The sequence below is a fragment of the Meleagris gallopavo genome, chromosome 4, assembly GCF_000146605.3.
Source record: "Meleagris gallopavo isolate NT-WF06-2002-E0010 breed Aviagen turkey brand Nicholas breeding stock chromosome 4, Turkey_5.1, whole genome shotgun sequence".
Lineage (NCBI taxonomy): Eukaryota > Metazoa > Chordata > Aves > Galliformes > Phasianidae > Meleagris > Meleagris gallopavo.
This window is the reverse complement of record NC_015014.2, coordinates 22,143,905-22,170,229: the sequence shown is the minus strand read 5'-3', so window position 1 is coordinate 22,170,229 and position 26,325 is coordinate 22,143,905. Positions and strand designations below refer to the sequence as shown.

Genomic DNA, 26,325 nt, shown 5'->3' with positions numbered 1-26,325 from the left:
ACTGCCATGAACTTCCTGCGGGGTGTCATGGGGGGGCCCAGCGCCGGGCCGCAGCCCTCTGGCGCCGATACGGTGAGGGATACGGGAAGCGGGCGGGGACGGGGACGGGGCCCGGGCCTGGCGGGGCCGCGCTGTGACCTACGCCCGGTGCTTTCCAGATCCAGAAGCTTTGCGACCGGGTGGCCTCCTCCACGCTGCTAGATGACCGCCGGGACGCCGTACGCGCCCTGAAGGCGCTGTCAAAGGTGAGCACCGGGGATCTCAAGGCGTTCCTGGAGTTCCTTAGGGGCGTTCCTGAGAGGGTTTCTGGGTTTCTTTGGAGGAGCTCCTGGGGAGGTCCTTGGGGATTTCTGGGGTTCTTGGCAGACTCCTGGGGGGAACTTCCTAAGGGAAACCTGCGCCTGTTTACAGGGATGGTTGGATGTGTTGCTGATAGCATTGTTTGGGCTTGGGGCTGCTTGTTGCCAACTCCAGTTTTCTCTCCACAGAAATACCGGCTGGAGGTGGGCATCCAAGCCATGGAGCACCTAGTACACGTCCTGCAGACAGACCGGTAAGTAATGATGCTGCGGACGGGGCTCCCATTGGGTGCCTTCCTTCCGCTAATATAGATAAATTCAGTCCTCTCTGCATGGTTACACAGCTGGAAGGGAACTGGGCCTTTGGGGGCTTTGTGGTGACTGCTTGTGGTGAACAGTGTGATGAGAGTGTACTTGGAGATGGACAGAATGAAAGGGATGATTGTTAGTGATGGGAGGAGCAGTTCTGGGTCAAACAGCAGCAAACTGCATCTCTGTGTTTCGTAGGTGCTTATCTTTCTCTATAAAAGAGATAAGTGAAGGGTAAAACTACAGTTACAGTATTAATTAAAGGATTTGAAACAGCCCAAACCAATTTGTTCTTGGACAGATGGTAGAATTTGAGAGTGAATAACAATGTCAGCACATGTGTTTTTTCTTTTCCTCAGATACATGTTATTAAATGAGTCGCTAGAATGATTCTGTTAGAAGGAATGTTATCTGGAAAGGTTCAAATAAGAGATTTGTGCCCCCTTCACATAGAAGGGACTGCTACTAATATATGTTTTTTAGTGTAAATATCAGAGGTAGACTAGAATATAGCTCTGTGGAAGGGAATATGCTATACAGAACTTAATTTCTTTTACTGTCCATTTCTCAGTTGTTTGCACTGCTGTATGTGACAGCACCCACATGGCGTAACTTCACAGCTCTCTGTGCTACTCTGATTGGGGCCTCTACTGTTGAATACTTAGGGTGTTCAGCTGACTGTATTGTGACACTGTCAGTCTTAACTTGAGCATTAAGCTTTTCTTTTTTTTATTTATTTGCTTTTAAAATGTCATAAAGGCATGTATGGGATACTTGCATGCATATGCATGAGAAGCAGGAGTGGTACAACAAACAAATTAGGAAAGCAGTGATTTGGAAGAAATCCTCAAGGACCTACATCACAGCAGCATCCTGCTTTGTTTAAGTGCTCAGAAGTAGAAACCCTCCAGTGCTCTCTGAGGGCTGCTGGCAGCCAGGCTCACCTGGCAGGTTCCACCAGCTGGAAAGGAGCTACGGGCTGGTGTAAGAATGGTGCCATGCTATTGCTGATCCCTTGGCTGTCTACAGCTCATGCCTTCAGCTTTAGCTCTACAGCTCATAGGATCAGAGCAGTACCAGCGGAGATCACGAGAGCAGCAGTCCCACGGAGGAGAAGCCCTTCAGAAAATGAGGCCAAGGAGATGCCTTCATCCTCTGAGCTGCTCATCAGGCTGGATCTGAGCTGTGAGGGGGAGTCAGAGCGCTTCTGAGCTCCTTTGCTGTGGAAGTGTTGGACAGAACCCTGCTGGATGGGTACAGATGTAGAGATTGTCTGGACTTTTTTGGGCTCCAGTTGCTCCTCCAGGATCAGTGCTTGTTAGATTTCTGCTGGGATGCATTGTGTGACTCAGACAGCAGTTTAAAAAGCAGTGAATATGTTTTCATTTTTGGGGTTTTTAGATGGGGAAAAAAAATGCTGGTTTCCACAGAACTTTGATTGAATGTGTAATAGGAATGCAGCAGGGTCCTGGAGTGTGTGCAGTGTAGAGCTGATCTGCATGCAGAGTGCTGCAATGTGAGAACAGTGACAGGTGTGCCTGTGCTTTCCTATTGGATGTTTACAAAAAATGAATGGAATGGCTCAAGATGCACAACTGCCCTATTGCCAGCAGCATTTGTTTTGCTGGCATATATCATAGCAATGTGAAAAATAGAAACAATTTTGCTACAATTATTTTCTAATGCAAATGAGCTGATTGAAATAGATAGCTGATTGCTATCTAATCACAAAGTCGTTTGTATTACAGACCACCTCAGCCAACTGTGGCAGCACAGTAGCTCGCTGCTATTTATGTGGATCTGGAGTGAAAAAGGAGCCATTTTTAATCTTCAGTGCACCTCTTGTTAGTGCTTACTCAGTTGCTCCTTCCCTTGAAACATGAAGCGGGGACTACATCAGTTCTCTGTAGTTTCTCTTTCATTTGCAGCTGTTGGCAGCTTCCACTGTTTCACAGCCTTTATCCTGGAGTAGATATTGCACCACTTTCCTTTTTTAATGGATGTCTCGTTCTACTTGTTACATAGTTCCCTGGTAGATTGCCTAAAGCTCTGTCTCCTGCTTGGGCTAAGATCTGACATTTAAACTCATTCGATAGAAAACAGTCTTCTTGGACTGGTTCTTCAGCTTTGTGCATTGGCCATGTGGGAGCCTGATAACGCTCAAGGCAGCTTTAAATGTTCCAGGCTTCTACACAAATGAGAGTTCTTCTTGCCGTATGAGTTGGGAGCTATGGTTGACTGGAGAACCTTCTCCTGGCTGCCTGTCTGGGCATTGCCACTTCCCACCAGGGACTGTTAGGAAAGAACTGGCACTGACTGTTGAGCAGAAAAGCTCCACTTAACTGCTGATGTTTAAGAGGGCAGCAGAGCACAAAATTAACTTGGCATTTTACTCTTTTTGTTCTATTTATACAAAATCTTATTTTTTAAAATTCACCATGACAATTCTAACAGGTTGAAACCTAATATGGACCAGAAAGTATTCTCTATTTGCAGAGGGTATGAACCTCAATTATTTACGTGCTTTAATTTCCTAACGTTCAGAGCTGTTATATACTTTTTATTAAAGCTGCTGTAAGATGGAATGTGTTTGTTGTTAGTCCTTTCCAGGCACAGTCATCAGTGACATGATAGAAAAACTCTCCTTCCTCTACTCTACAAGACAGGGTGGAAATTCATGAAATGAAATGCCTTTGTTTTAGAAGAGGAAGTAAAAGTTTTTGGAGGTACTCTCCATTGGTGACACAGCATGTGGACACCTGCACTGCCATATGGTTCTTTGCTTTTGTTTGTAAATTCAGGGGGTACTGAGCTGACATTGTAGTCAGGTGTCATGGAGGAGCCTCAAGAACAGAGGGAAAGGGCTCCAGTGGCTCACATTGGATTGGTGCTTTGCAGAAAGTCAATTTATTGACTGAAGATTTTCACTGCAGTGCAAAAACTGCACAGTTTCAGTCTGAGCAGAACAATCAAGGGAATAGTGATATGTAATGAACAGCAGATGGAAGCAAGGCAGTGAATAGCAAAGATATGATGCTACTATCCTGGTTTTGCTCTTCCAACAAGAAAAATGAGGCCAACTTCTTCCATATCTATACGATATTTGATTATTCTTTTGTCCTCTCTCCTGTGAGCGAAAAGGAAAGCAAAAGCAAGGCTAAGACTGCTTTTTACTTCCCCATGAATCTTCAGGAAGTCATTTCCACGTTTTTAGTAAATGTGGAATTGTTTCAGTCACATGAAAAAGAAACCATGGGCTTTGTAGTCCTGTGTTCAACTGAAATGGCAGTAAAGGTAAGAGAGGAAAGAAACAGCCAGGCAAGGGAAACATACCTGCTTGTTGAGGCTGCTTACACAGACCAGACCTTCCTGTATATATGCCCTGACTCACATCTTGGTAAAGAGATGCTGCTATTTCTCTCCTTGTTTCCACTACAGCCCAGCTTAAATACTGGTAGTGTGAGTTGCACGACACTGATGACAAGCCAGAATTGCAGCACGCGTCACCTGAGGATGGCATCAGGGAAGGGTTTCAGTCACAACGTCATGGGACAAACAGGGCTGAGAGCTGATGGTTCCTAGCTTTTGGTTTAGTGTGAGTGTCATGTAAAGGGAGGTGATTTGTCTCTTTGAGAGCCCGCTAAACCCTTACTGTAGCAATGAAGGAAGTGAAGTTATGGATTGCTCCATTTCATCTTGTCAAAGCTGATGGGTCACCTTAGGTGTGCTGTAAATGTCATTCTTAATTAGTGGCCTAGCAAAGATAGCTGACCTCAATTGGGACTGGCTTTTAAGGCTGCTGGTTGGACAGGTTGTTTGTAGGGTTTGCTGCAAGCTGGTATTGCAGCTTCTTAAAATGCAGATACCTCCTTGATGGTGCAAAAGCCTTATGTTGTATGTTTTGAAAATTAGTGAAATCAATACGTGGAAGTTTGAATGGGGTCATGGTGTGACGATACTCTCCTGATTCTTGTGTAAGATGTAGAAATAGCTATTGTGTTTGTCCTGATTTACCATCAAGTGCCTTCCTGTGTGTGGCAATGCTTCAGTTTGTTTGGACCAGCTACATTTCAGTGCTGTTTGACTGTACAAGCAACAAAACAAATGGCAAAAAATGGTTACACCCTCTCCATTCTGGTATCAGGTTTGTTTTAGCACTGGATTTACAGATTGATTGGATGCAGAAGAAAAAGGACTCTGTTAAAGGAGGACTTAGTAAGAAAAACACGTTGGTGTCAGAAAGTGAGCTAATGCTAGAGAAGTTGGATGGGCAGCCAGCAGCTTCCTGAGCATGTTAAGAGCTTGCAGAGCTGTAATGACTGGGTGTGAGCTGAGGTGGTGACCCTGGACCAGCCTGTTTGGGAGACGCTTGGTACTGAATGATATCTGAGGTCCCTTCCAAACCAAGCTATTCCTTGTTTCCATTCTGTGATTTCATGATCTGTACATCAGGAGGTCTCTCCTGATGTACAGAGGAGTGAGTTGGAAGGGAGGCTCAGGATGGAGTATGTGCTCCTAGTGACATCTTCTGTGATTGTCCTGCATCACTGGCTTTTCTGGATAGGGCTGCCCCAGGGAGTGGAACTGGCAAAAGGGGTTTGACTCCATGTAAGGGCTGGGCAGCTCATGGTTGGTAAAAATGCAGTATTATAAAATAGCTGTCATCATCAGCTCTTCTCGCTTGCAATAATGCTGTGAGGGAGACTAAGCAGAAAAACAATGTTGTAGAGAAAAAACAGTAAGAGAAGTTGGAAATGAATAAGTCATTAAAGAAAAGCGGTTTTCTTTTCCCAGTTCAGATTCTGAAATAATTGGCTATGCCTTGGACACGCTCTACAATGTCATATCGAATGATCTAGAAGAGGAGGAACAAGGTAAGCTGTGGCAGTAACAGCTGTAGTCATTCTGAGGATGCTGTTCTTGGTGGCTGTGTTTAATCATGAACTGTAATGCTGTACAGTTACTAGCATGTTTATTGTGTTACTGTGTAGCTATTAAGGCAGTGCAAAACATCTTTGAGCAGGGCTTGCAATAAAAGTAACATTGGATTTCCTGCTGATTAATTTTAAAATCAATGTTATGTAAACACCAGCCAGTTTGGAATGGGCCTGCACAGTTGGCCAAGGCTGCAGTACTGTCTATCCAGAGTTCATTTTCAGAGGCCTTTCTTGATCAGCCAAAGTTCTGAGGCTGGTAGCCCTGGAAAGTAATTCCTTTTTGTACAGAATCTCACTGCAAAAGATGATAGTGGTGGAAAAATCATTATAAAATTAAATACATGCACTGGAGCTATGAGTGCCGAGAGTGAGGAAGAGCCAGATGGTTTGTAACATCTGCATTTGCCACAGCCTCCTTAATCCCTGACGGCTACAGGAATTGCATTTTTCAGTTTCTGTCAAATGAGGCAGAGCACATGTGCTCCTGTGAATGGACACAGTGCAGGTAGCCCTGCATTTGGGTTCCAGTCACCTGTCTGCTGCATTCACTCCAAGTTATTTCTTCAAGGGACCCTTTACCAAGTGATAAATATTCTGATGAAAGTAGATGAGTAGATATTTCGTGCAACATATTATTGCAAACTCTCTCTCCAGTTGTTGGTTTTCTTTGCTTTCTCTCCCTTCTTTTCCTGCTCCTGGTAGTGCCTTGCTGCTGGGCTCCTTAGGAGAACATTACAGCAGTCTCAGCAAGAGAAAAACTGACAAATTTGGGTTTCATGTATGGAAACATCAGTATTGGGATGAGTTTGGGATGTTTCTTTCCACCCTCTGCTGGGAGCATTCCTGGATCATTCATTTCTGATGTAGGAGGGAGGGGCTATTCCAAACATCAGTTTTGTGCTGCTGTTGGTTGTGCTGTCGGAACGCTGCTCAACTTGTGAACCTCTCTCTCTTTTCTCTTTATCTGCACTGACAGATGATTCTGAAGGTAAAGGAACCTTTACTTCTATAAAGATAGTGCTTGTTTTGTAGCTGTAGTGCTACTCACACCATAATGCTCTCTGCTGTTAGAAAGGACACTGCAAGGACCTGCTTTGAGGTTTGGTGCTTTTTGCATTTTACTCTGCAATGCAAACTTGCCCTGGAGCAAGTTCCCTGTTCAATTTCTCATGTGATTGGGGCATGTCAAATGCCAGCAGACTTCAAGATTGGAATAACAAGAAATTATCATTGAGGATGTCACAGAAGTGCACAGACATGCAGTTTCTTTTTCCAAGAAGCCCCAAAGCACAGATCCTTCCCAGTGTCCCTTTTAAGTGATGCATGGTAAAATTATGGTCACCTCTGCCACAAGCTGACCTCTAACACTTCATTAGATGCACCTGAATTTTGCTGGGTGCTACATATTTGGGCTGGAGGTATTTCTGCATGCAGTCTATCCTCCTTTTTGTTACTTTCTGTTAGTAACCCATCATTCATCCACCCCAAAATGTGCAGCAGTGTTGATGTTTCTCTGTCCCTGCTGTAAGCAACTTGCCTGTGTCTGCTTCCTGGTAAGAATACAGCTAAACTACATCAGAAAAATGGTCAGCTCCAGCCTAATTACAGACCAAATAAGAACTTCTTACCCATACTTGAGTCCATAAGAATAGGTGTTATGTCAGTGTCATGAATCACTGTTTCAACCCAAAGAAAATGGGGTTGACTGGATTAAAATTATTTGCTCGGCACCAGTAGAAAAATGCTGTCAGTTTTCTGCTTTGCTGTACCCCTAACGAGCTGCAGAGTTCCAAGGTCAGCTGCAATCTTTGACCCTATATATAGCCATTCAGCTGCCAACAGTTTATTTGCAGCTATGCATTCTACAGCTGAAATGAGAGGGGAAAGAAATCCTCCCTTTGCCATCAGTTACCTCAATCAGCCCTTTGGATTTGGCCAGAAATGTGGTTTTGGGATAAAACATTCAAGAGTTGAGTAGCAGTGCCTTTGCTCAGCCTGAGTTGGGATTGTATGTGGATGTGTCCATGCATTGCTCCCTGGCAGTTACTTCATGTGTTTAGCCCCTGAATTTTCTATTCTCCTGAGAGTACAGCGAGCAAGTAGCCCTTCTGTTGTTAAACCCAACACAATGTCTATTTCTTAGAGGTGGCCCCTGGTGTCCTATAGAGCTGAATGCCCATCCCTTTTTGGTGTGACTACTGCTGGGTTGTTCAATTGTCTTCACTAGAAAGCTAAAGTCCAAGAAACTATTAGAGTTGCATGAAATAGATTTTCCTCCTAATATCTAAACAGAATTCAGAGAATGCTTGGGTTGAAAAGGATCTCAACCCCCCTGCTATATGCAGGGTCACCAGCCACATCCAGCCTGGCCTTGAATGCCTCCAGGGATGGGACATCCACAATCTCCTTGGATAGTCTGTTCCAGTCTGTCACTACCCTCCCTCTGAGTGAAAAACTTCCTTCTAATATCTAACCTAAATCTCCTCTGTCTCAGTTTGAAACCATTCCCCCTTGTCCTATCACTATGCAACCCTGTAACAGCCATTCCCCCTCCTGTTTATGCGCTCCCTTCTAATATGGAAGGCCACAGTGTGGTCTCTCTTAGCCTTCTCCAAGAGAAAAAAGCCCAGTTCCCTCAACCTTGCTTCATAGGAGAGCTGCTCCAGCCCTCTGATCATCTTAGTGGCCCTCCTCTGGACCCACTCCAAGAGCTCCACATCCTTCCTGTGCTGGGTGCCCCAGGCCTGAATGCAGTACTCCAGATGGAGCCTCACAAGAGCTAAGCAGAGGGGGACAGTCACCTCCCTCTCCCTGCTGGCCACCCATTTTTTAATGCAGCCCAGAGAATCTAAAGTTCTCTTTGAGTTTGAACCTCGGTTCCCAAATTTGTCAGTGGAAACTGCTGGATGTTGCTCACCAGCAGCCCATAATAAGGTTTTTGGATGGCTGACATTCTTCACACTGTCTAGAATCCTCTCCATATGACATATGCTCTGCCTTTCCCACTCAGTGCTGAAAGATCCCTATGAGGAATCTTCTCCCAGATCAGTGAAGCCTTGTGGAACCACTGGCACTTCATTTTCTATGTCTGTTCTTAGAACTGTGTCCAAATTCTCAGGGCACTCAGAAGTGTTTGGTTTTATCTCTATCAGGGGATCGTGGGGCTGAGAACTGTGAATTTGGATAAATGGAGATGGGATTTTTCCGCCCTCCCATCTTCTAATGGAAATAAGTTACTTTTTGGTAGACTGCTTTCTTCCCTGCTTCAAAACAAAATAGCTCTCAACAAGTTTTGAGACAGGCCCTATTCTTTTTATGCAGAGCAGTTGCTCTGTCTGCTTGGAAAATTATTTTAATACACCAACATTAATATTAGAGCAGTGACTCAAAGCCTTGTTTGTGGTTCATGGCCCTATTTTTTAGCCAGAGCAAAACTAACAGCTAGTTGAAGTTCCTCTAGCTTTGTGTTGTAATGCACTGTTGGTGATTGCAGAGGAGAACTCGCCAAAACAAGGTGATGACTTGGGGAGTCAGTTCACAGAGATCTTCATTAAGCAGCCGGAGAATGTCACACTGCTCCTGACACTCGTAGAGGTGAGTGACAACACTGCCTTTGGAATGCTGAGGGATGTGGTATTGCACAGAGAGATGTGTTCTATCATCTTCTTGAACATGGCTTTGCCCTTCTGATGAAGCCTTTGTGTCAAGTGTACAGCGCTGTCTGATCTTACAGCAAATGGAGGGATGGAGATGAGCAAGATCTATGACCCAAATTAAATCTGGAATGAATTTTTTTTTTTTTAAGACTGATAACATGGAAAGAATTTTAATTATTTGATGAGAAGTAGTTAAGACTGTTGGTCCACAACCAGCTGTGGCTCTAGCTTATGCCAGGATATTATTTGAGCTGATCAGTAAATAACCATGAGTTAATGGCTATGAGTGCTGGGGCATGGTTCCAACTCACGTCCCACTGAATTCATGCTCAAGGTCTGCTTCATTACTCCTAATTGTTTAAAAAAAGTTCTAAACTAAGTTTATCATAGAATAACAAAGATTGGAAGAGACCTAGATGATCATCCAGCCCAACCCTCCACCTATCACCAATAATTCTCACTAAATCATGTCCCTAAACACAAAGTCTACATGTTCCTTGAACACCTCCAGAGTCAATGACTCCACCACCTCTCTGGGCAGCCCAGTCCAGTGCCTGACTACTCTTTCAGAAAAGTAGTATTTTCCAGTCCAACTTGGATCTCCCCAGTGCATCTTGAAGCTATTCCCTCTACTCCTATCACTGGTTACACAAGAGAAGAGGCCAAACCCCAGCTAACCACAGCCTCCCTTCAGGTAGTGATAGAGAGCAGTAAGGTCTCCCCTGGGCCTCCTCTTCCCCAGACTGAACAATCCCACTCTCTTAACCACTCCTTATAAGGCCTGTACTCCAGACCCCTCACCAGCTTCATTTCCCTTCTCTAGACACACTCCAAGGCCTCCATGTCTTTCTTGCAGTGAAAGGCCCAAAATTGAACAGCGTACTTGAGGTGTGACCTCCCCAGTGCTGAATACAGTGGGATAATCACTTCCCTGCTCCTACTGGCAACACTATCTCTGACACAAACCAGGATACCATTGACCTTCTTGGCCACCTGGGCACTGCTGGCTCATGTTCAGCCAAGCATCGACCAATACCCCAGGTCTGTTTCCTCTACACAGTCTTCCAGCTACTCTGACCCAAGGCTGTAACACTGTCTGGGGTCTCTGTGGCCAAAGTGCAGGACCCAGCACTTGGTCTTGTTGAACTTCATCTCATTGGCTTCAGCCCAGCAATCCAGCCTGTCCAGATCCCTCTTTAGGGCCTCGCTATTCCCAGGGAGATCAATGCTTCCAGCCAACTTGGTGTCATCTGCAAACTTACTGAGTGTATTCAATGCACTCATCCAGGTCATCAATAAAAATATTGAAGGGAACAGGCCCCAGTACCAAGTCTTGGGGATCGCAACTTGAGACTGGTGCCTGGCTGGATTTAGCTCCATTCAACATCATTCTCTGGGCCCAGCCCTCCAGCCAATTCTTTACCCAGCAAAGAGCATACCTGTCCAAGCTGTGGGCTGCTAGCTTCTGCAGGAGAATACTGTGGGAGACTGTGTCAAAAGTTTTGGCTGAAGTCAAGGTAGAACACATCAACAGGCTTTCCCTCATCCACCAGGCAGGTCACTAGATCATAGAAGGAGACCGGATTGTTCAAGCAGGACCTGCCCTTCACAAACCCATGCTGGCTAGGCCTGATCCCCCCAGTTGTCCCACATATGCCATGTGGTCTCCCTCAAGACAATCTGCTCCATAACTTTCCCTAGCACCGAGGTCATGCTGACAGGCCTCTAGTTCCCCAGATCCTCTTTATGACCCCTCTTGTAGATGGGAGTTACACTGGCAAGTCTCCAGTTTTCTGGAACCTTGCTAGTTGTCTAAGAACACTGATAGATGACCAAAAGCAGCTTGGCTGTCAGCTCTACCAGCTCTCTCAGCAGTCTTAGGTGGATCTCATCTGGCCCTATGGACTTGTGGCAGTCCAGTTGGAGTAGTAGGTCTTTGACTGTTTCATCCTAAATGATGGGGGATTTATTCTGCTCCCCATCCAAGACACCTAAGTCAGAGAGTAGAGTACCCTGAGGATAACTGGCTTGACTTTTAAAGATGTACAGAAAGGTATTGAGAACTTCAGCCTCTTCCTTATCCCTCAGTGGTCCTGTTCCCAACCACATCTAGTAAAGAATGGCAGTTCTCAGTCCTCCTCTTACTAAGAATATAGCTATAAAAGAGTTTCTTGTTCCTTTATACCCCGTTGGTCAAACTGATTTCAGGCTGGGCTTTTGCCTTTCTAATTTTCTCCCTGCACATCCTAAAAACTTCTTTGTACTCTGAGTTGCCCATCCCTTCTTCCACAGGAGGTGGATTCTTTTTTCCTGGAGCCTCAGAAGAAACTCCCTGTTCATCCATGCTGATCTTCTTCCCTGCCAGCTCATCTTGAGGCTCAGGAGGATAGCCTGTTCCTGTGCCTTTAAGACTTCCTTCACAAGGGGCAGCCAGCCTTCCTTAACCCCTTTATCCTCCAAGACTGAATCCCAAGGGACACTCCCTAGTACTCTGAGCAATTCAACATCTGCCTTCCAGAAGTCCAAGGTAGCCGTTTTGCTGTCCCCTCTTCCCCACTCCATTAAGAATCAATAACTCTACCATTTCATGGTCACTCTGTCCAAGACAGCTCCCAACCTCTGCATCTCCTACCAGATCTTCTGTTTGTGAACATCAGGTCTAGCAGGGCACCTCCCCTTGTAAGCTCTCTCACCAGCTACAAAAAAAAGTTATCTTCCATACACTCTAGAAACTGCTTGTTCTGCGTTGTATTGTATTCCCAGCATATATCAGGAAGTTAAAATCCACCATGAAAACAAGTGCTGGCAATCACACAACTTCTGCCAGCTGCTTGTAGAACACCTTATCTGTCTTCTCATTCTGGTTAGGCAGTCTATAACAGACCCCCCCACCTCAGTGACTGCCTTGTTGGCCCTTCCCCTCATCCTTACCCACAGGGATTCAACCTTATCATCCCCAGCTGAAAGTCCAGTAACATCAAAACACTCTAACACAGAAGGCCACACCACCACCCCTCCTTCCATGCCTATCCTTTCTGAAGACCTTGTAGCCATCCGTTAGAACACTCTAGTCATGAGAGTGATCCTACTGTGTTTCTGTAATAGCAGCTAAGTCATAGTCTGCCTGCCACACAATAGCTTCCAGCTCCTCGTGTTTGTTGCCCATGCTGCATGCACTGATGTAGATGCACTTCAGCTGAGTCCCTTGCCTCACAACTGTCTTGTTAGCACTCCCCTAGGCTCATCTGTAGCAGGTCTGGTTTTGTTCCCTTCCCCATTCATATCTAGTTTAAAGCCCTCTTTACAAGCCCTGCCAGCTCCTGGGCAAGTATCTTTTTCCCCCTTTGAGAAAGATGTTTATGACAATGCCATGAGGAAAAAAAGAGCTCAGTTGACAGCAAAAAGCTGAACAAAAGGTGTCCTACTGTTGCTACATGAAATTATGTGAACTCAGTGGCATTAAGTATTCTCAGCATATCTGAGCCTTGATCCTGAATGCTGAACTTTAGTTTCAATGAATGCAAATACAAATCGGAAGCATATTTTTCTATGCTGTATTTAGTGAATTAATAAAGTTAGTTTTTTGGAACTTCTCTTTGTGGTTTTCAGTACTATAAAAAAATACTATAAGACTACTTTGAATATAAAAGCTGGAGTTATAAACATATTCCTGAGACATGCAATGCAGTCACTGTAGAAAAACTGATACACTAGATTCATTGTTATCACTTGGACTGAGGCCTTAATCTACACCAGGAACACAGTTGACATTATTAGAATCACTTAGGTTGGAAAAGACCTCTAAGATCACTAAATCCTACTCTAGCTTATCCCCATCACGACCACTGGTCATGTCCCTCAGTACCACATCTACAGGATTCTTGAACACCTCCACTGGTAGAAAGCACAGCAATGATAGCAGAACAGCAAGACTGTTACATTTAAGCAAATCCAAACATGGTCAGAGAAATAAATGAAAGAAGCTGCTTACCTTCAGAAGACCTCAGGAACACACAAGCTACTAAAGAGATACTATTGCTGTCACTGCCAGCCCTTAAATGAGGACTGGGAAGGGGTGGATCCTGGCTTTACCCCTCCCGGTCGCTCTGGTGGATTGCGTGCACCTGAGTTCCCATGGTTTAGCCTTGCCTTCCCACCAGGTGCTCAATCACTGCTTTAGTCTGTGACTTAGCATTTCTGTTACATCCAGGGATTGTAACTGCACCACCTCCTTGGGAAGCCCATTCCAATGTTTCACCACTTTCTGAGAAGAAACTTTTCCTAATTTACAATCTCAGCCTCCCCTGGTCATCACCTCTTGTCCTGTTGCTGTTGAGAGAAGAGGCTGACCTTCACTTTGCTACTGCCTCCTTTTGGGGAGCTGTAGAGAGCAGTAAGGTCTCCCCTGAGCTCCCTCTTCTACAGACTGAACAATCCAGTTTGGTATCTGCAAATTTATGAGGGTGCACTCAATCCCCCAGTCCAGATCATTAATAAAGGGCCAGCCTCAATACTGATGCCCAGAGAACACCACTAATGCCAGCTGGATTTAACTCTATTCACCACCACTCCCTGGGCCTTGCCTTTCAGCCCGTTTTGCGTCCAGCAAAGAGTGTACCTGTCCAAGCCATAGGCTGCCAGTTTCTCCTGAAGAATGCTGTGGGAGACAGTGTCAAAGGCTTTACTGAAGTCGAGGTAGACTATGTCAACAGCCTTTCCCTCATCCACCAAGCGAGTCACCTGTTCATGGAAAGAGATGAGGCTGGTCAAGCAGGACTTGCCCTTTGTGATCCCCTTGCTATCCTGCATATGCTGCATGATTTCACTCAAGATGATCTGTTCTGTGACCTTTCCCAGTACTGAGCTCAGGTGACAGGCCTGTAGTTTCCCAGATCCTCCTTCCGACCCTTCTTATAGATGGGCATCACATTAGCAAGTCTCTAGTTGTCTGGAACCTCTCTGGTTGACCAGGACTGCTGTTTAAAAAAAAAAACAAAAAAAACCACATAGGTGAAGGTTATAGATGGAGCTGTGCCTGTTTCGATTAGTGTGGTTTACAATGGCACATACAACTATGGCATGGTAAAAATACACAGCATGATGGTGGAGATCTGGAAATTAGGTTTCAGTAGTCAATTCTTTTTCTCTGCAGCTGTCATTGTTGAGCATCTTCTTTATTAGCAGTATCGTGCTGGCAAAATAAGGCTGCATGTCTCAATTAGTGATCCTTAAGTTGAAGTTGTAACACTAGCAGAGAAGCACAACAGGCTCAGTGGGGTGACCCATTGGAGTGTAGGGCTGGTCACTGGCTGTGGTGGTGTGAGTTGACCTGGGGAGGTCAGCGTTGTGGTGGTGATTAGAACACTCCTTAGTTCTTGAGATTTCTCGTTTTGATTAGACCCAGCTTTGACATAATGTACTCTCCTCAATCTGCAAAGGAATTTGATTTCCATGTCCGTTGGCCTGGAGTGAAGCTCCTCACATCTCTCCTAAAGCAGCAAGGGCCTCAGGTACAACAGATCATCCTCGTCAGTCCCATGGGTGAGTGCTGCAATGTTCTGCTGCTGAGCTTTAAGCTGGAAACTCAGCAAATGTGGTAAAGGGTTGGAGGAATCTGGAGCATGGGGTGCTAAAGACCTTTAGCAAGAAAAATCTGCATCTTTTGCACTCATTTCTAATGTGTTTCTTGCAGGTGTGTCCAGACTGATGGATTTACTAGCAGACTCCAGGGAGGTTATACGCAATGATGTAAGTACAGAGCAGCAGCCATTTAGCCTTTATCATCAGAGGCTGTCAACTGGATGGCCATGGTGGGTGGGATGCAGTTGTCTCTTGTGATTCTGGCCAAGGCTTAGGCTGCTTGTTTAGCGTTCTTCGGAGAGCTGTGACTTGTAAAAAGTGATGTTCTATGGTAAACTTGGTAAAACTTCAGTGTAATCACTTCTCCCCTCTGCCCGCCAAGGGAGTTTTGTTGTTACAGCAGCTGACAAAAAGCAATGCAGCCATACAGAAGATTGTTGCATTTGAAAACGCCTTCGAGAGACTCCTGGATATTGTAACGGAAGAAGGAAACAGTGATGGAGGTATAGAAATATCTGAAGCATTTCCACAGGCCTGTGTTTCTGTGCCCGACTTCAAAGCCAAATCTATTACATGCTGGTTTAGGGGGAGAGAAAAAAAGGATTAGAAGAATGAGCAGCAAAGATGCAGCACACGGGTACTGCTTTGTTTTTCTTAACAATGTGTAAGTTTGCCACAAATTGTAGTTTGTTGCAGGATCTGTTTCATTACAAAGCTATGTGTCTGCTCATTGATACTTTGCAGAAGTTAGTGTACCTCTTTTCTCCCAGCTGAAATATCACAGCTTGTTGACAAGGAAGAATTGAACAAATCAAAGTTGCTGTTTCTAGGTAGCTAATTGTAAGAATCTTGGTACGTCAACTCCTGTGTGCTGAGAGCTTGCTGCTTTCCCCCTCCCACTTGTGTTCCCCTTGCCTGTGCCTTATTGAGGGCAGATTCCCAGCTGTGCTCTGCGACAGCAGTGGGATGGGGGAATGTGGCAGCTGCTCTGTGTCACCCACTCTTAGGTCTGATACTGCCATGTGCTCGAGTACGTGCGAAGGCCAAACCTTTGTCCTTTCTGTGAAGTCCAGACTGGAAGGCATCCTAGCAGTAGACTGCCTCTATTAGTGTTATCTTCCAGACAGAATTATCTGAGGCTTGTCTCTGACAGTGTGTGCTCTTTGGAAAAACAATTTTTTGCTTTGGACTTGCAGAAGAGCCGTAGTTATGGTTTCACGTGAAATATGCCAGATCAATGTTGGTGTATTTCATTTAGTGATCTTTGATTATTTGTTCATGCATGAGATTCAGTTCTTGATCAAAATGTGATGCTCCTGAGAATGAAGAGTTCAGAAGTGTGAGCTCTGTTCCTTCTGGAACATACCAACAAGTAGAGAAACAAGTCATTGCTCTGCTTCATTTCGGATTAATTTTTTCCTTTGTTGTCTCACCAGGAATAGTGGTGGAAGACTGTCTCCTCCTCCTACAAAACCTGCTGAAGAATAACAATTCCAATCAGAATTTTTTTAAAGAAGGTTCCTACATTCAACGCATGAAGCCGTGGTTTGAAGTTGGGGATGACAACTGCGGTTGGTCTGCACAGAAAGTGACAAATCTCCATCTCATGCTGCAGGTGAAACATGGCACCTCGCTTCTGCTAACAGTGTCAACAGATGTCTTCTCTGCATTTCAGTAACACGGTACCCGTATCAGTGAGATACCCTCCTGCTGCAGGTGCTGTTTCCAAATTGTGACCTTGCAGTGGGTGGCATGTCAAACAACTTCATTACGTGTAACTTACAATATAACAGTGATTGGAATTAAGTATATCACCAGGGATGTTTTATACAGAATCCTCCTCAATGAGTTTGTATGCGATTATGGTGAGCTAAGTAGTAAAAGAGTTACAGCCTCATTTGTTATTACTGAGTTGTAACATCTGCACTGGGGTCACATACTTCAGAATTTTCGAGAGCTACACCAAACTCGGAATCAGATGGATGAATTTAGTTCTGTGTTTTGGAAGTTCTTGGGTTCTCCTCACATATGCACCTTTCTTTTTCCCCCCAGCTTGTCCGAGTGCTTGTGTCCCCCACGAACCCCCCAGGTGCTACCACCAGCTGCCAGAAGGCCATGTTTCACTGTGGGTTGCTACAGCAGCTCTGTACCATCCTGATGGCAACCGGAGTTCCTGCTGATATCCTGACAGAGGTAAGAGGGAGCAAATTTTTCCCACACCAAGATGTCAGACTGAATAATTGTGTTGTGTGTAGATCACTGAACTACAAAATATGTAGCTATTGACCTGTTGCATTTTTTCTCTGTCCTCTTTGCAGACCATTAACACTGTGTCAGAGGTCATCCGAGGGTGCCAGATGAACCAGGACTACTTTGCTTCTGTGAATGCACCTTCAAATCCACCGAGGTAGGGGAATAGAAGTGTACAACTGTTGGGTAATGATGTGCTGCACAGGCAGAGGCAGTGTCCTGTAAAGGACTTGTACATTCAAGACAAGACGATAGCCAGGTCGTTTGGGGGCTAGAACTGGATAATCCTGAAGGTCACTTCCAACTTCCAACTTGAGCCGTTCTATAATTCTAAGACACTTTTTGTTCATCAGCCATTGTTTCCACACACAGTTCAGTTCTGTCGTGATGGTTTTTTTTTCCCTTACCAACAGGCCTGCCATCGTGGTGCTGCTGATGTCTATGGTGAACGAGAGGCAGCCCTTTGTGCTCCGCTGTGCTGTGCTCTATTGCTTCCAGTGCTTTTTGTACAAAAACCACAAAGGACAAGGGGAAATTGTCTCAACACTTCTGCCATCGACCATTGACGGTATGCAGACAATCACCTCTGCAGTGGGAGCTCTGATCTAGAAGAATTTCCTACTGCATCAGCTGTTATGTTGTGCAGAATTATTTCCCTGCAATCGTGTCAGATCCAAGCGCAATGATTTGGTCACGATTTCTCTAAAATTTGAAATAGATGGCTTGTAATTTTTCGTGTAATAACCGTAGGCTTACTTTGTACGTATTTAGCTGATTGTCTGGCTTGTGCTAATCTGCTGTGTGCCTCTGGCCTCTCTGGCAGCCACAGGGAGCTCTGTGTCGGCCGGGCAACTGCTCTGCGGGGGCCTCTTCTCCACGGACTCGCTCTCCAACTGGTGTGCTGCTGTGGCCCTGGCCCACGCACTGCAGGAGAATGCCGCTCTGAAGGAGCAGCTCCTGCGGGTGCAGCTGGCGACGAGCATTGGCAACCCACCCGTGTCACTGCTGCAACAGTGCACCAACATACTCTCACAGGTACAGCACGCTCCAGCCTGGCCTTGGGCTGAAAATTCACGTGTTCGGGAAAAGCATTCTTCCTGGGCAGGTGCATTGCAGGAAGGATTAGTGTCAGCCTGATGAGAGGGAGGGCTCTCTTCTTCTGATTTTAGGACTTGCTTAAAGCCCCCTACACTCGTGGGTGGGGAGAAGAGGCGTATTCTGCTTTTTCATCAGCAGAGCCTGGTTGGTGGTGCAGGGGATTCAGACTTTGGGGAATGTTTCTGCAATGTGTTCTGCTCCTAGTTCCTGAGTAACACATGTGTAACTTGCAGGGCGATAAGATCGACAGACGGGTATGTATCTGTTGGCACAACTGTGGCACTTCCTTGCCCAAAGTGGCCTTTTCTTTTGCCTTGGGTTTGCTGGGAGGTTTCCCTAACTGCTCCTCCATGTGTTCCCACTCACAGCTCTGTGTTGCAGTTGGATTTGGTTTTTCCTGGTATAGCCATAACCACTTCTTTCTGTGTCTTCTGGGGGTGCTCCACAACACTCTGGGATAAGGATCTTGGGATACACGGGTGCTTTCTTTCCACGGGGTGTACTCATTCACCACCTATCCACCTCATAGATGGACTTATAAGACAAATTGCTGCTATTACACAAATTACAGTCAGAAATGCTGTGTGCTCAGGCTGCCTGCAGCCAACAGTTAGTGCCATCCAAATTGGAAATGTGCTGCTAATCTCCTGGCTTCTAAAGCAAACTTGTGCTGAACCTGCACTGAATCCACTTCCTATATTGTACACATATATGCTGTAGTGTTGTCTGTAGGGCAGGAAAGGGGTTCCCAGTGGTTTGGGGCCGGTCTGAGGTGTAAAGAACACCTAATTGGGAAAAATGAGCAGTCTGCATCTCCATTAGTTAGTGGCACTTGCAAATTGGGAGCATCAGGGCATGTTCTTCACAAGGGTTTATGTACCACGCTGAATTACACAGTTGGCTGTGCCATAGGGCTGTTAATGCATCTAATCAGTATGTATCTGTACAGGCTGGGGGCTGAGATGATGAAAAGGAGCTCTGTGGGGAAGAATCTTGGGGTCCTTATGGCCATGAGCCAACAGCATGCCCTTGTGGCCAACAATACCAGTAGTATCTTGGTTGACCGACAGCTGATTAGCAGTTGACCATGAGCCAGCAGTGTGCCCTTTTGTGGCCAAGAAGGACAATGAGACCCTGGGATGCATTGCAAAGAGTGTTGCCAATGGGTTGAGGGAGGCGATCCTCCCCCTCTGCACTGCTCTGTGAGGCCACAGCTGGAATATTGTGTCCAGTTATGGGTTCCCTAGCTCTAGAAAGAAAGAGAACTGTTTGAGCAGAGGGCCACAAAGATGGTTAGGAGCCTGGAGCATCTCTGTTATGAGGAAAAGCTGAGAGACCTGTGCCTGCTCAGCCTGGAGAAGACTGGGAGGGGATCTTTTCACTGTTTATAAATATGTAGAATGCAGTAGTCAAGGAAAATCAATTGCAGGAAAGCTGTGGACAAACCCTGAGCAACGATTGCTAACTCAGTATGCAGTGCTTATTGTGCACACCAGGCAGGCGGGTGCTGTGCAATGCTGTACTGTCGGTGGCTGCATTCTGTGCTCTTCTGATGTGGCTCACCTGTACCTCTGGAAGTCAGTGGGAAGATGATGAAGACAGCTCCAAATGCTCTCCTGCCCATGTGCACAGTGTTAGGGTTAGTGTGACAGTCTGAGTGTAATTCAGTGGTGCATTATTTTTTGCCCTCTTGGAAAATATTATTTCTCCAAGTGGTCACAACATGCTGCAAATCTCAATAGTTGGCATTCAGCACTGCAATTAGCACTCCCTTTTCTGATGTAATGTAAACGTTATTTTGTCTGAACAGAAAGGTATTTCAGTGTTTATTTACCTAGTGCAGAGTATTAGGAATGCATGACAGTTCTTAGGCAGCAGCACATGGAGGTGTTATAACAGCGTGCTTCTTAAAGGGAATCCTCAGCTGAGGTTTTGCACCTTGTTCCTTTCTTACAGAGCTGTGTGTGTGTTCCTTCATGTTACTTTGATATTAATATAAATACAGAACTAATTGGTTATGGTTTTCTATTGATGCTAATTTGCATTGAGTCACATTTGACATCTGTGTTGCTTGTTGGTTTGCACTGAGAACAGCTAAAATGAGTGGGTTCATATTTGTGTCGTAGAGCTGTGCTCAGCAGAATTAACAAATGGGGATTGTCAAAGGTGTGACTTGTGTTTTTTTACGAGTGAAAAGGTGAGTTGTGAATTGGTGCAGCTCTTTGGGCTATGAGAACCTTTCATTGCGGGAAGAGAGTGATGGGGATTTTGTTCCTTTCAGGGCAGCAAAGTGCAGACCCGAGTTGGACTGCTGATGCTGCTCTGCACGTGGCTAAGCAACTGCTCCATTGCTGTCACACACTTTCTGCACAACCCAGCCAATGTGCCCTTTGTATCCTTGACCTGTTTGCAGGTTAACATCACTTGCCTGGAAGTCACTTGAACTATTCCTGTTAAAATCAAATGTTTAAGTCAGTCAGTTTGCAGGGATACTTGTCGATACAAAAGCAAACACACTGGGGCAGGAAATAAAACTTTGGAACAAAGTACTGTGTATGCACTCTGCTTATGGAATATCTCCAGTGTCCTTAACGAGAGCTACAGCTGACAGGACAGATTGCTGAGAACCTGGGAGAGGAGGAACAGCTGGTGCAGGGCCTCTGCGCACTGCTGCTTGGCATCTCCATCTACTACAATGACAACTCTCTGGAAAACTACAGGAAGTAAGTGTGGTGTGGGAACAACGAGCTGTGAGTGAGATGGTGCTCTAAGGGTTGGGAATGTTTGAGTGACTGTTTGCCATGTGTATTCCTTCCAGAGTGCAGATTAGTGGGCCCAACTGGGGAGAGATCATTGCTCTGCCTCATAGCTGTGTGCTCTTCAGCTGTGAGCAAATGGCACACTGAGTGATGTCGGCTGTTGAATGCTACTGTGGATAGTCACAGTTGTAACTGGGGAAACAACTGTTCTGTTCTGTTGTTTCTCTCAAGCGTAGCATTATAGACTCCATAAAAAGGTTTGAAAAGACCTCTAAGATCACCAGGTTCAATCGGCAACCCATCCCCACCATGCCCACCAACCACGTCCTTCAGTACACATCTCCATGGTTCTTGGACACCTCCAGGGACAGTGACTTCACGACCTCCCTGCGCAGCCTGTGCCAATGCCTCACCATTGTGATGTGTCTTCTCTTTTCAGAGAGAAGCTGAAGCAGCTCATTGAGAAGAGGATTGGGCGGGAGAACTTTGTTGAGAAGCTCGGCTTTATCAGCAAGCATGAGCTGTATTCCAGAGCTGCACAGAAGCCACAGCCTGGCTTTTCCAGCCCTGAGCACATGATGTTTGATCACGAATTCACTAAGCTGGTGAAGGAACTGGAAGGTGAGAGGCACTGCTTATTTCTGTATTCCTTGTTATGAGCTGATGGCTGAACTGCTGAATGTCCCATTAACAGCGGTGTGATGGAGTTAAAATGTAGTACCTTCTTTTCTGTTTTTTAAGACTGTGTGACCACTGTATTTTCTCTGAAGTACACACTGTGTTCATCATTTCCTGTACTGAGTTACACTGGGGGGAGGATGGAACTGCTATGAGGACAAAATGTATGAATGAAGCAGGCTGTGGCTGATGGCGGCTGTTGTTGGCAGGTGTCATAAGTAAAGCTATCTACAAGTCGAGTGAAGAAGATAAAAAGGAGGAGGAGGTCAAGAAGACCCTGGAGCAGCATGACAACATAGTGACCCACTACAAAAAGGTCATCAGAGAACAGGTGAGGAGCAGTGGCACCATGCTCTCTGCTCTCACCTTTCGAAAGGTGATGGCTGAGATGTGGCTGAAAGAGGAAATAGTGGAGAAGTAGAGCTGAGTAACTTCTCTAATGGGGAATGCAATAGCACCCCGTAGCTCAGGGGCCTGACATAGCTGCAATCTGCAGCGTGATTGGGGCCACATTAACCCCTTCAGTGAGGTTTATTGAGCGTATTCTAACTGCAGATACCTCTGCTGCTTCCAAGGCTTTGTGAGCCAAACACATGTGTGTAGGCTGCTGTGGGTGCAAAGGAAAACCCAAGGGCAAGATTTCCGATCTCTTTCTCTTCCTTTCCCTGGTGTGGGGATGCTGGAGCTCTCTTCCAAATGTCTGGGAGGAGTTGGGCTTTGTACCAAACTGCTGCTGTCTCCCCCCAGCCCTTTGAACCAAGAATCTTGTCTATATTGGCATGGAGTGCTGCTTTTTGTCACAGGCAGCACTGACAGCCTCACTGAACAGTGTTTTGCATTCTGGGAAAGGGTTTGCTCTTCTTTTCCTTCCTACAGTGCTACATTCCAGTATTACTGCAAGTGCTCTCTTTTCTTTTCCAGGATCAGGAGCTTGAGGAGTTAAAACAACAAGTTAGCACATTAAAATCTCAAAATGAGCAGCTTCAGGTGACAGTCACGCAGCAAGTGTCACAGATCCAGCAGCACAAGGACCAATACAACCTCCTTAAAGTGCAGCTAGGTATGCTTCAGGAGGAATAATGAACAGTGGCCTCACTGGTACTGGAGATCTTGTGTAGGTTGTGGCAAGCTGCGGAAGCAATACATCCATCAAGGGTTAACAGTGACAAGTGAGAGCTCTATACAGGGCTTCTGGAAGCACTGAACAATTCCCTGTAGCTGGGTTCTACAGTTAGAATGGCTTGTGTGGCTCTGTGAGGGGGAAGGAAGAAGGAAATGAGTCCATTCATTTTTGGGATAAACATTTTAAATGATGTCACTGACCTTTGTTATAAACTGTCTGCTAGGAAAGGACACGCAGCATCACAATTCCCATGGCGATACGCTGCAGGTGAATGGCATTCAGCTGGAAGAAGTGAGCAAACTGCGAGAGGAGCTGGACGACTGGAGGAACAGGCATGAGCAGCTGCAGGGGCAGCTCAAGGAGAAGGATGCTGTGATTGAGAACCTGGTAAGAGCCAAAAAGTTGTCGAGAGCCAATAATCCCAGCAGGACTGGTTGACAGGGCTGTGCTATGTTTTTTCCATCTTTTTTTTTTTTTGCCTTATACAGTGAAGGCCATCTCTGTAATGGCATCATGCAGCCATAGCTGATGATAACAAATATGGTGAGGGATGGCTCAAGCAGAGACTTCGTTTTGCTTCACGCTGTTCCTGGGGGTAGCCTACGTAGCTGTGAGATCTCACTCTGTGTTCAGATCACAGAACTGTGTTTACTCTGTATAGCTTAATGTTTAATATTCCTGTTGCTATTACAGAAGTCCTTGCAGTTGGAAACGGGGACAGAACAATCCTCACAGCTGAGCAGCTCTGGAGGCATGGAACACAGTGCTGAACTGCAAAAGGTGAGCAGTGTGCTTTCAGCAGAGCTATGTGTACAGCAGTAGCTCAGGATTGGACAGAAGCTGTGTCTGGCTACAGAGCTGAGGATGGAGTGCTGAGTACCGGGGTCTCACTGATGGCCCTCTTTTTGGTGGTGATGCCAATCTCAGAGCATTGAGATGGTGTACCTAAAAACAAATCAGCTACCTATGCCAAGTAGCTTCATGCCAGCAACAGAAATTCAGCTTGCATGCAGGACTCAGGAAAATCTTTTTTTTTTCCATTACAAAGTATTGTCAAGTATTTATAGGAAAGTTTCCAAGTGTGAGATTCACAGTACAGAGTAAGTGCCTGCATACCTGTGGGCTCCATGATTTCAGGTGGCTGCTCCTCAACAAATACCTGGCAGTATTTCAAAAGCAGACTGGACATTGTGATTGGGAAACTGAGACTGGGAAGCAAATGCCCTAGTAGATTTAAATTAATGGGAGCCTGGTGTGAAGAACTACTGTCTCAAATGAAACTTGCATTTCTTTTTGTTTCCCAAAGGAATTGGAGCTGCTCAGGACTCAGATCCAATTGCAGGCAGCAGAGATCTCGAAGCTTCAGGCTGAGAACCAGAAGCTACAAGCCATGGTACTGGTGACACCTTATCTTTCCTTTGGGGACAAAACCTTCTTGCTGAGCTCTTGGTAGCTCTCTTCCTACATCAGATTTGTGACGACACACATCAGCAAGGCATTTCAGCAGCGTTAAATGAAGCAAGGGGTGATCTAGAGAAATCCTTTCTAAGGCAGGAGGAGATCTGACTTCAGTCAGTGCTCTGTGAGGACATTGCTCATAGTGGTTTTAACACAGGTATTTAGTGTTTTGAGCTTATACCATGACCAAAACACCAAAATTATCCCATTACATTTTTGTATGGTTATTCTCTCAAATATCTGAGGATATGAGTTTGGAAATGGACAAATGACAGTTTGGCCAACAGCAGCTGCATCTGTCTGTGCTGACCTGCAACTGCTTCAGAACTTCTTTAGTTGTTTGTTTATTGAAAAGATATCCCACTAAAGCCTTTGAGAATAACTTAGAACAAAGTGACTGTGTCGCTAGCACCAGCCCATGGCATTAGAAGGTCAGTGTTCAAGCTGAACACACATTAGCACACTGCGTGAACACACTACTGCCATGGTTCTCAGCAGATCAGCTGTAGGTCCATGGGCATGTGCACAACTGGAAGGACAGCATCGTGTGCTGGTTGTACTCAAGCACAATGTGAGGGTGCTTCTGATCCCACCTTCCTTTCTGCAGAACACAGCTGTAGATCCTGCATTGGGTGCCAGTGGTGCAGTGGCATCAAGGAACTCAGAGAAGGAGGGCCGTCTGCTGCAGGAGCTGGGGGAGCTGCAGGTCAGTAATGTGAGCACAGAGCCATCCTTGGGCCTCAGCCCACAGCCGTGGCTGTGCAGAAGGGGGACTGGGGCATTGTACCACCACCATTGTGTAAGCTTAGGGCAATGCACAGGAGGTGTTCTCCTCTCCTCTCTGGAAAATTTCAACATGGTGGTTCTTCTATTGCCAGAGTGAAGTCAAAGCCCTTTCAGAGGAAAAAGTGTCACTGCAGCAGCAGTTGGACTCCTCTAGCAGCACAGTGGCCATCCTGCAGGATGAAAAGAACAAACTGCAGCAGGAGGTAGCTGAGGCCAAGAAGGAGCAGGATGACCTGCTGGTGCTGCTCGCTGACCAAGACCAGAAGCTGTCTGCCCTCAGGAGCAAGCTGAAGGACCTGGGGATGCCGGTGAGCAAACCAAAGAGTTGAGTAAGGTCTCAGGCAGCCTGGGCATGGCAATACTTTAACCAATCCGTTTTGGTGCCTTTTGCTTTTGGGGCGGTAGCAGTTGATCTGCTTTGTCTCCAGCTGTATGAATGAGATGTTAGTCTGGGGAATATCTGTGGCAAGTGCAGAGCTATCACTGTAGCTGAGGAATTTTTCCAGACGTAGGACAGGTAGAGGAAAGCCACCCCAGCAAACTCTGAACACTTCCATTGGTGGCATTGCAAAGCACTGCACAGAACTGCATGCAAAGCTGAAGTGCTCGTGGCGCTCATTGTTACACGTGAAGGGTAGAAGTGGGGGATGTCATTGCTCACCACACATCACCTTAATTTCAGGTAGAGGATGAAGATGACATTGAATCTGGAGATCAAGCAGATGAAGATGAGGATGGGGATGAAGAGGAGCAGGACTGATGTTCCGGTGTGTGTCACCATGGACATAGGATGGCATTGTTAGTGGGGGGAAATCTGTTATTGATGTACAGAGCAAAATATCTACATGCAGGGAGCAGAGGGAAAGTGGCAACTGCTGGGCTGAACGATGTTACCGAGGTGTTGGGAACCTCTGCGGAGTGAAGCAAATAGACACCGCTGTTCAGTTCTACATGAGCACCCCATGTTGTTCCTGTTCAGGAGTTGCTGTGGGCAGCACTTGAGGCATGGGATAGCGATGGTGCTGCACAGCGAGTTGTCATGGGCAGAGCTCTGTGCGTTTGTCTGCGTTCTGAGCTTCTGGAACTGTTAATTAAATACAGAAGTGTTTGGTTTATCTGCTGTCCCCTGGAGTCATTGCCTCTGCCCTTAGCATGGAGCTCCAGAGTAGTTCATGGCTTGCTTCGAAGAGGTGGAAGGATCAGGGCAGCTGCAATATGCACTGCTCACAGCCGTCCCCAAGATTGGGTCTGCAGATCAGGGGTTGTGGCTCCAAATGAATGCTCACAGTGTGGTGCCTTGGCACATGGCATGGCTGTGTTTGGTACCTGTATGGGAGAGGAAATCCACACCAGAAAGGTGGTAGCATTGGTAAGGTGAATCTCTCTGGAGAA

The 26,325-nt window shown here is 46.0% G+C and overlaps 1 protein-coding gene across 7 annotated transcripts; it reads left to right on the top strand.

The window, feature by feature from the left end:
* The first annotated feature begins 6 nt into the window (after window positions 1–6).
* USO1 (USO1 vesicle transport factor) lies at window positions 7–26,048 on the top strand. Of its 7 annotated transcripts, none has more exons than XM_019614638.1 (26): window positions 7–72; window positions 159–245; window positions 489–553; window positions 5,403–5,482; window positions 6,522–6,533; window positions 9,039–9,139; window positions 14,640–14,742; window positions 14,894–14,949; window positions 15,164–15,284; window positions 16,218–16,396; window positions 16,834–16,974; window positions 17,100–17,188; window positions 17,445–17,599; window positions 17,861–18,066; window positions 18,363–18,383; window positions 20,411–20,521; window positions 20,734–20,852; window positions 21,328–21,509; window positions 21,776–21,897; window positions 22,488–22,626; window positions 22,913–23,076; window positions 23,383–23,469; window positions 23,996–24,082; window positions 24,755–24,853; window positions 25,026–25,241; window positions 25,616–26,048. In XM_019614638.1, the coding sequence occupies exons 1-26, from the start codon at window positions 7–9 to the stop codon at window positions 25,691–25,693; spliced, it is 2,886 nt and encodes a 961-aa protein (XP_019470183.1). In that variant the 3' UTR covers window positions 25,694–26,048. The 7 variants fall into 7 exon arrangements, with proteins under 7 accessions (XP_019470183.1, XP_019470182.1, XP_010708044.1 ...); XM_019614637.1 differs by having other exon boundaries at window positions 17,855–18,066; XM_010709742.1 differs by lacking the exon at window positions 6,522–6,533.
* Window positions 26,049–26,325: the final 277 nt, after the last annotated feature.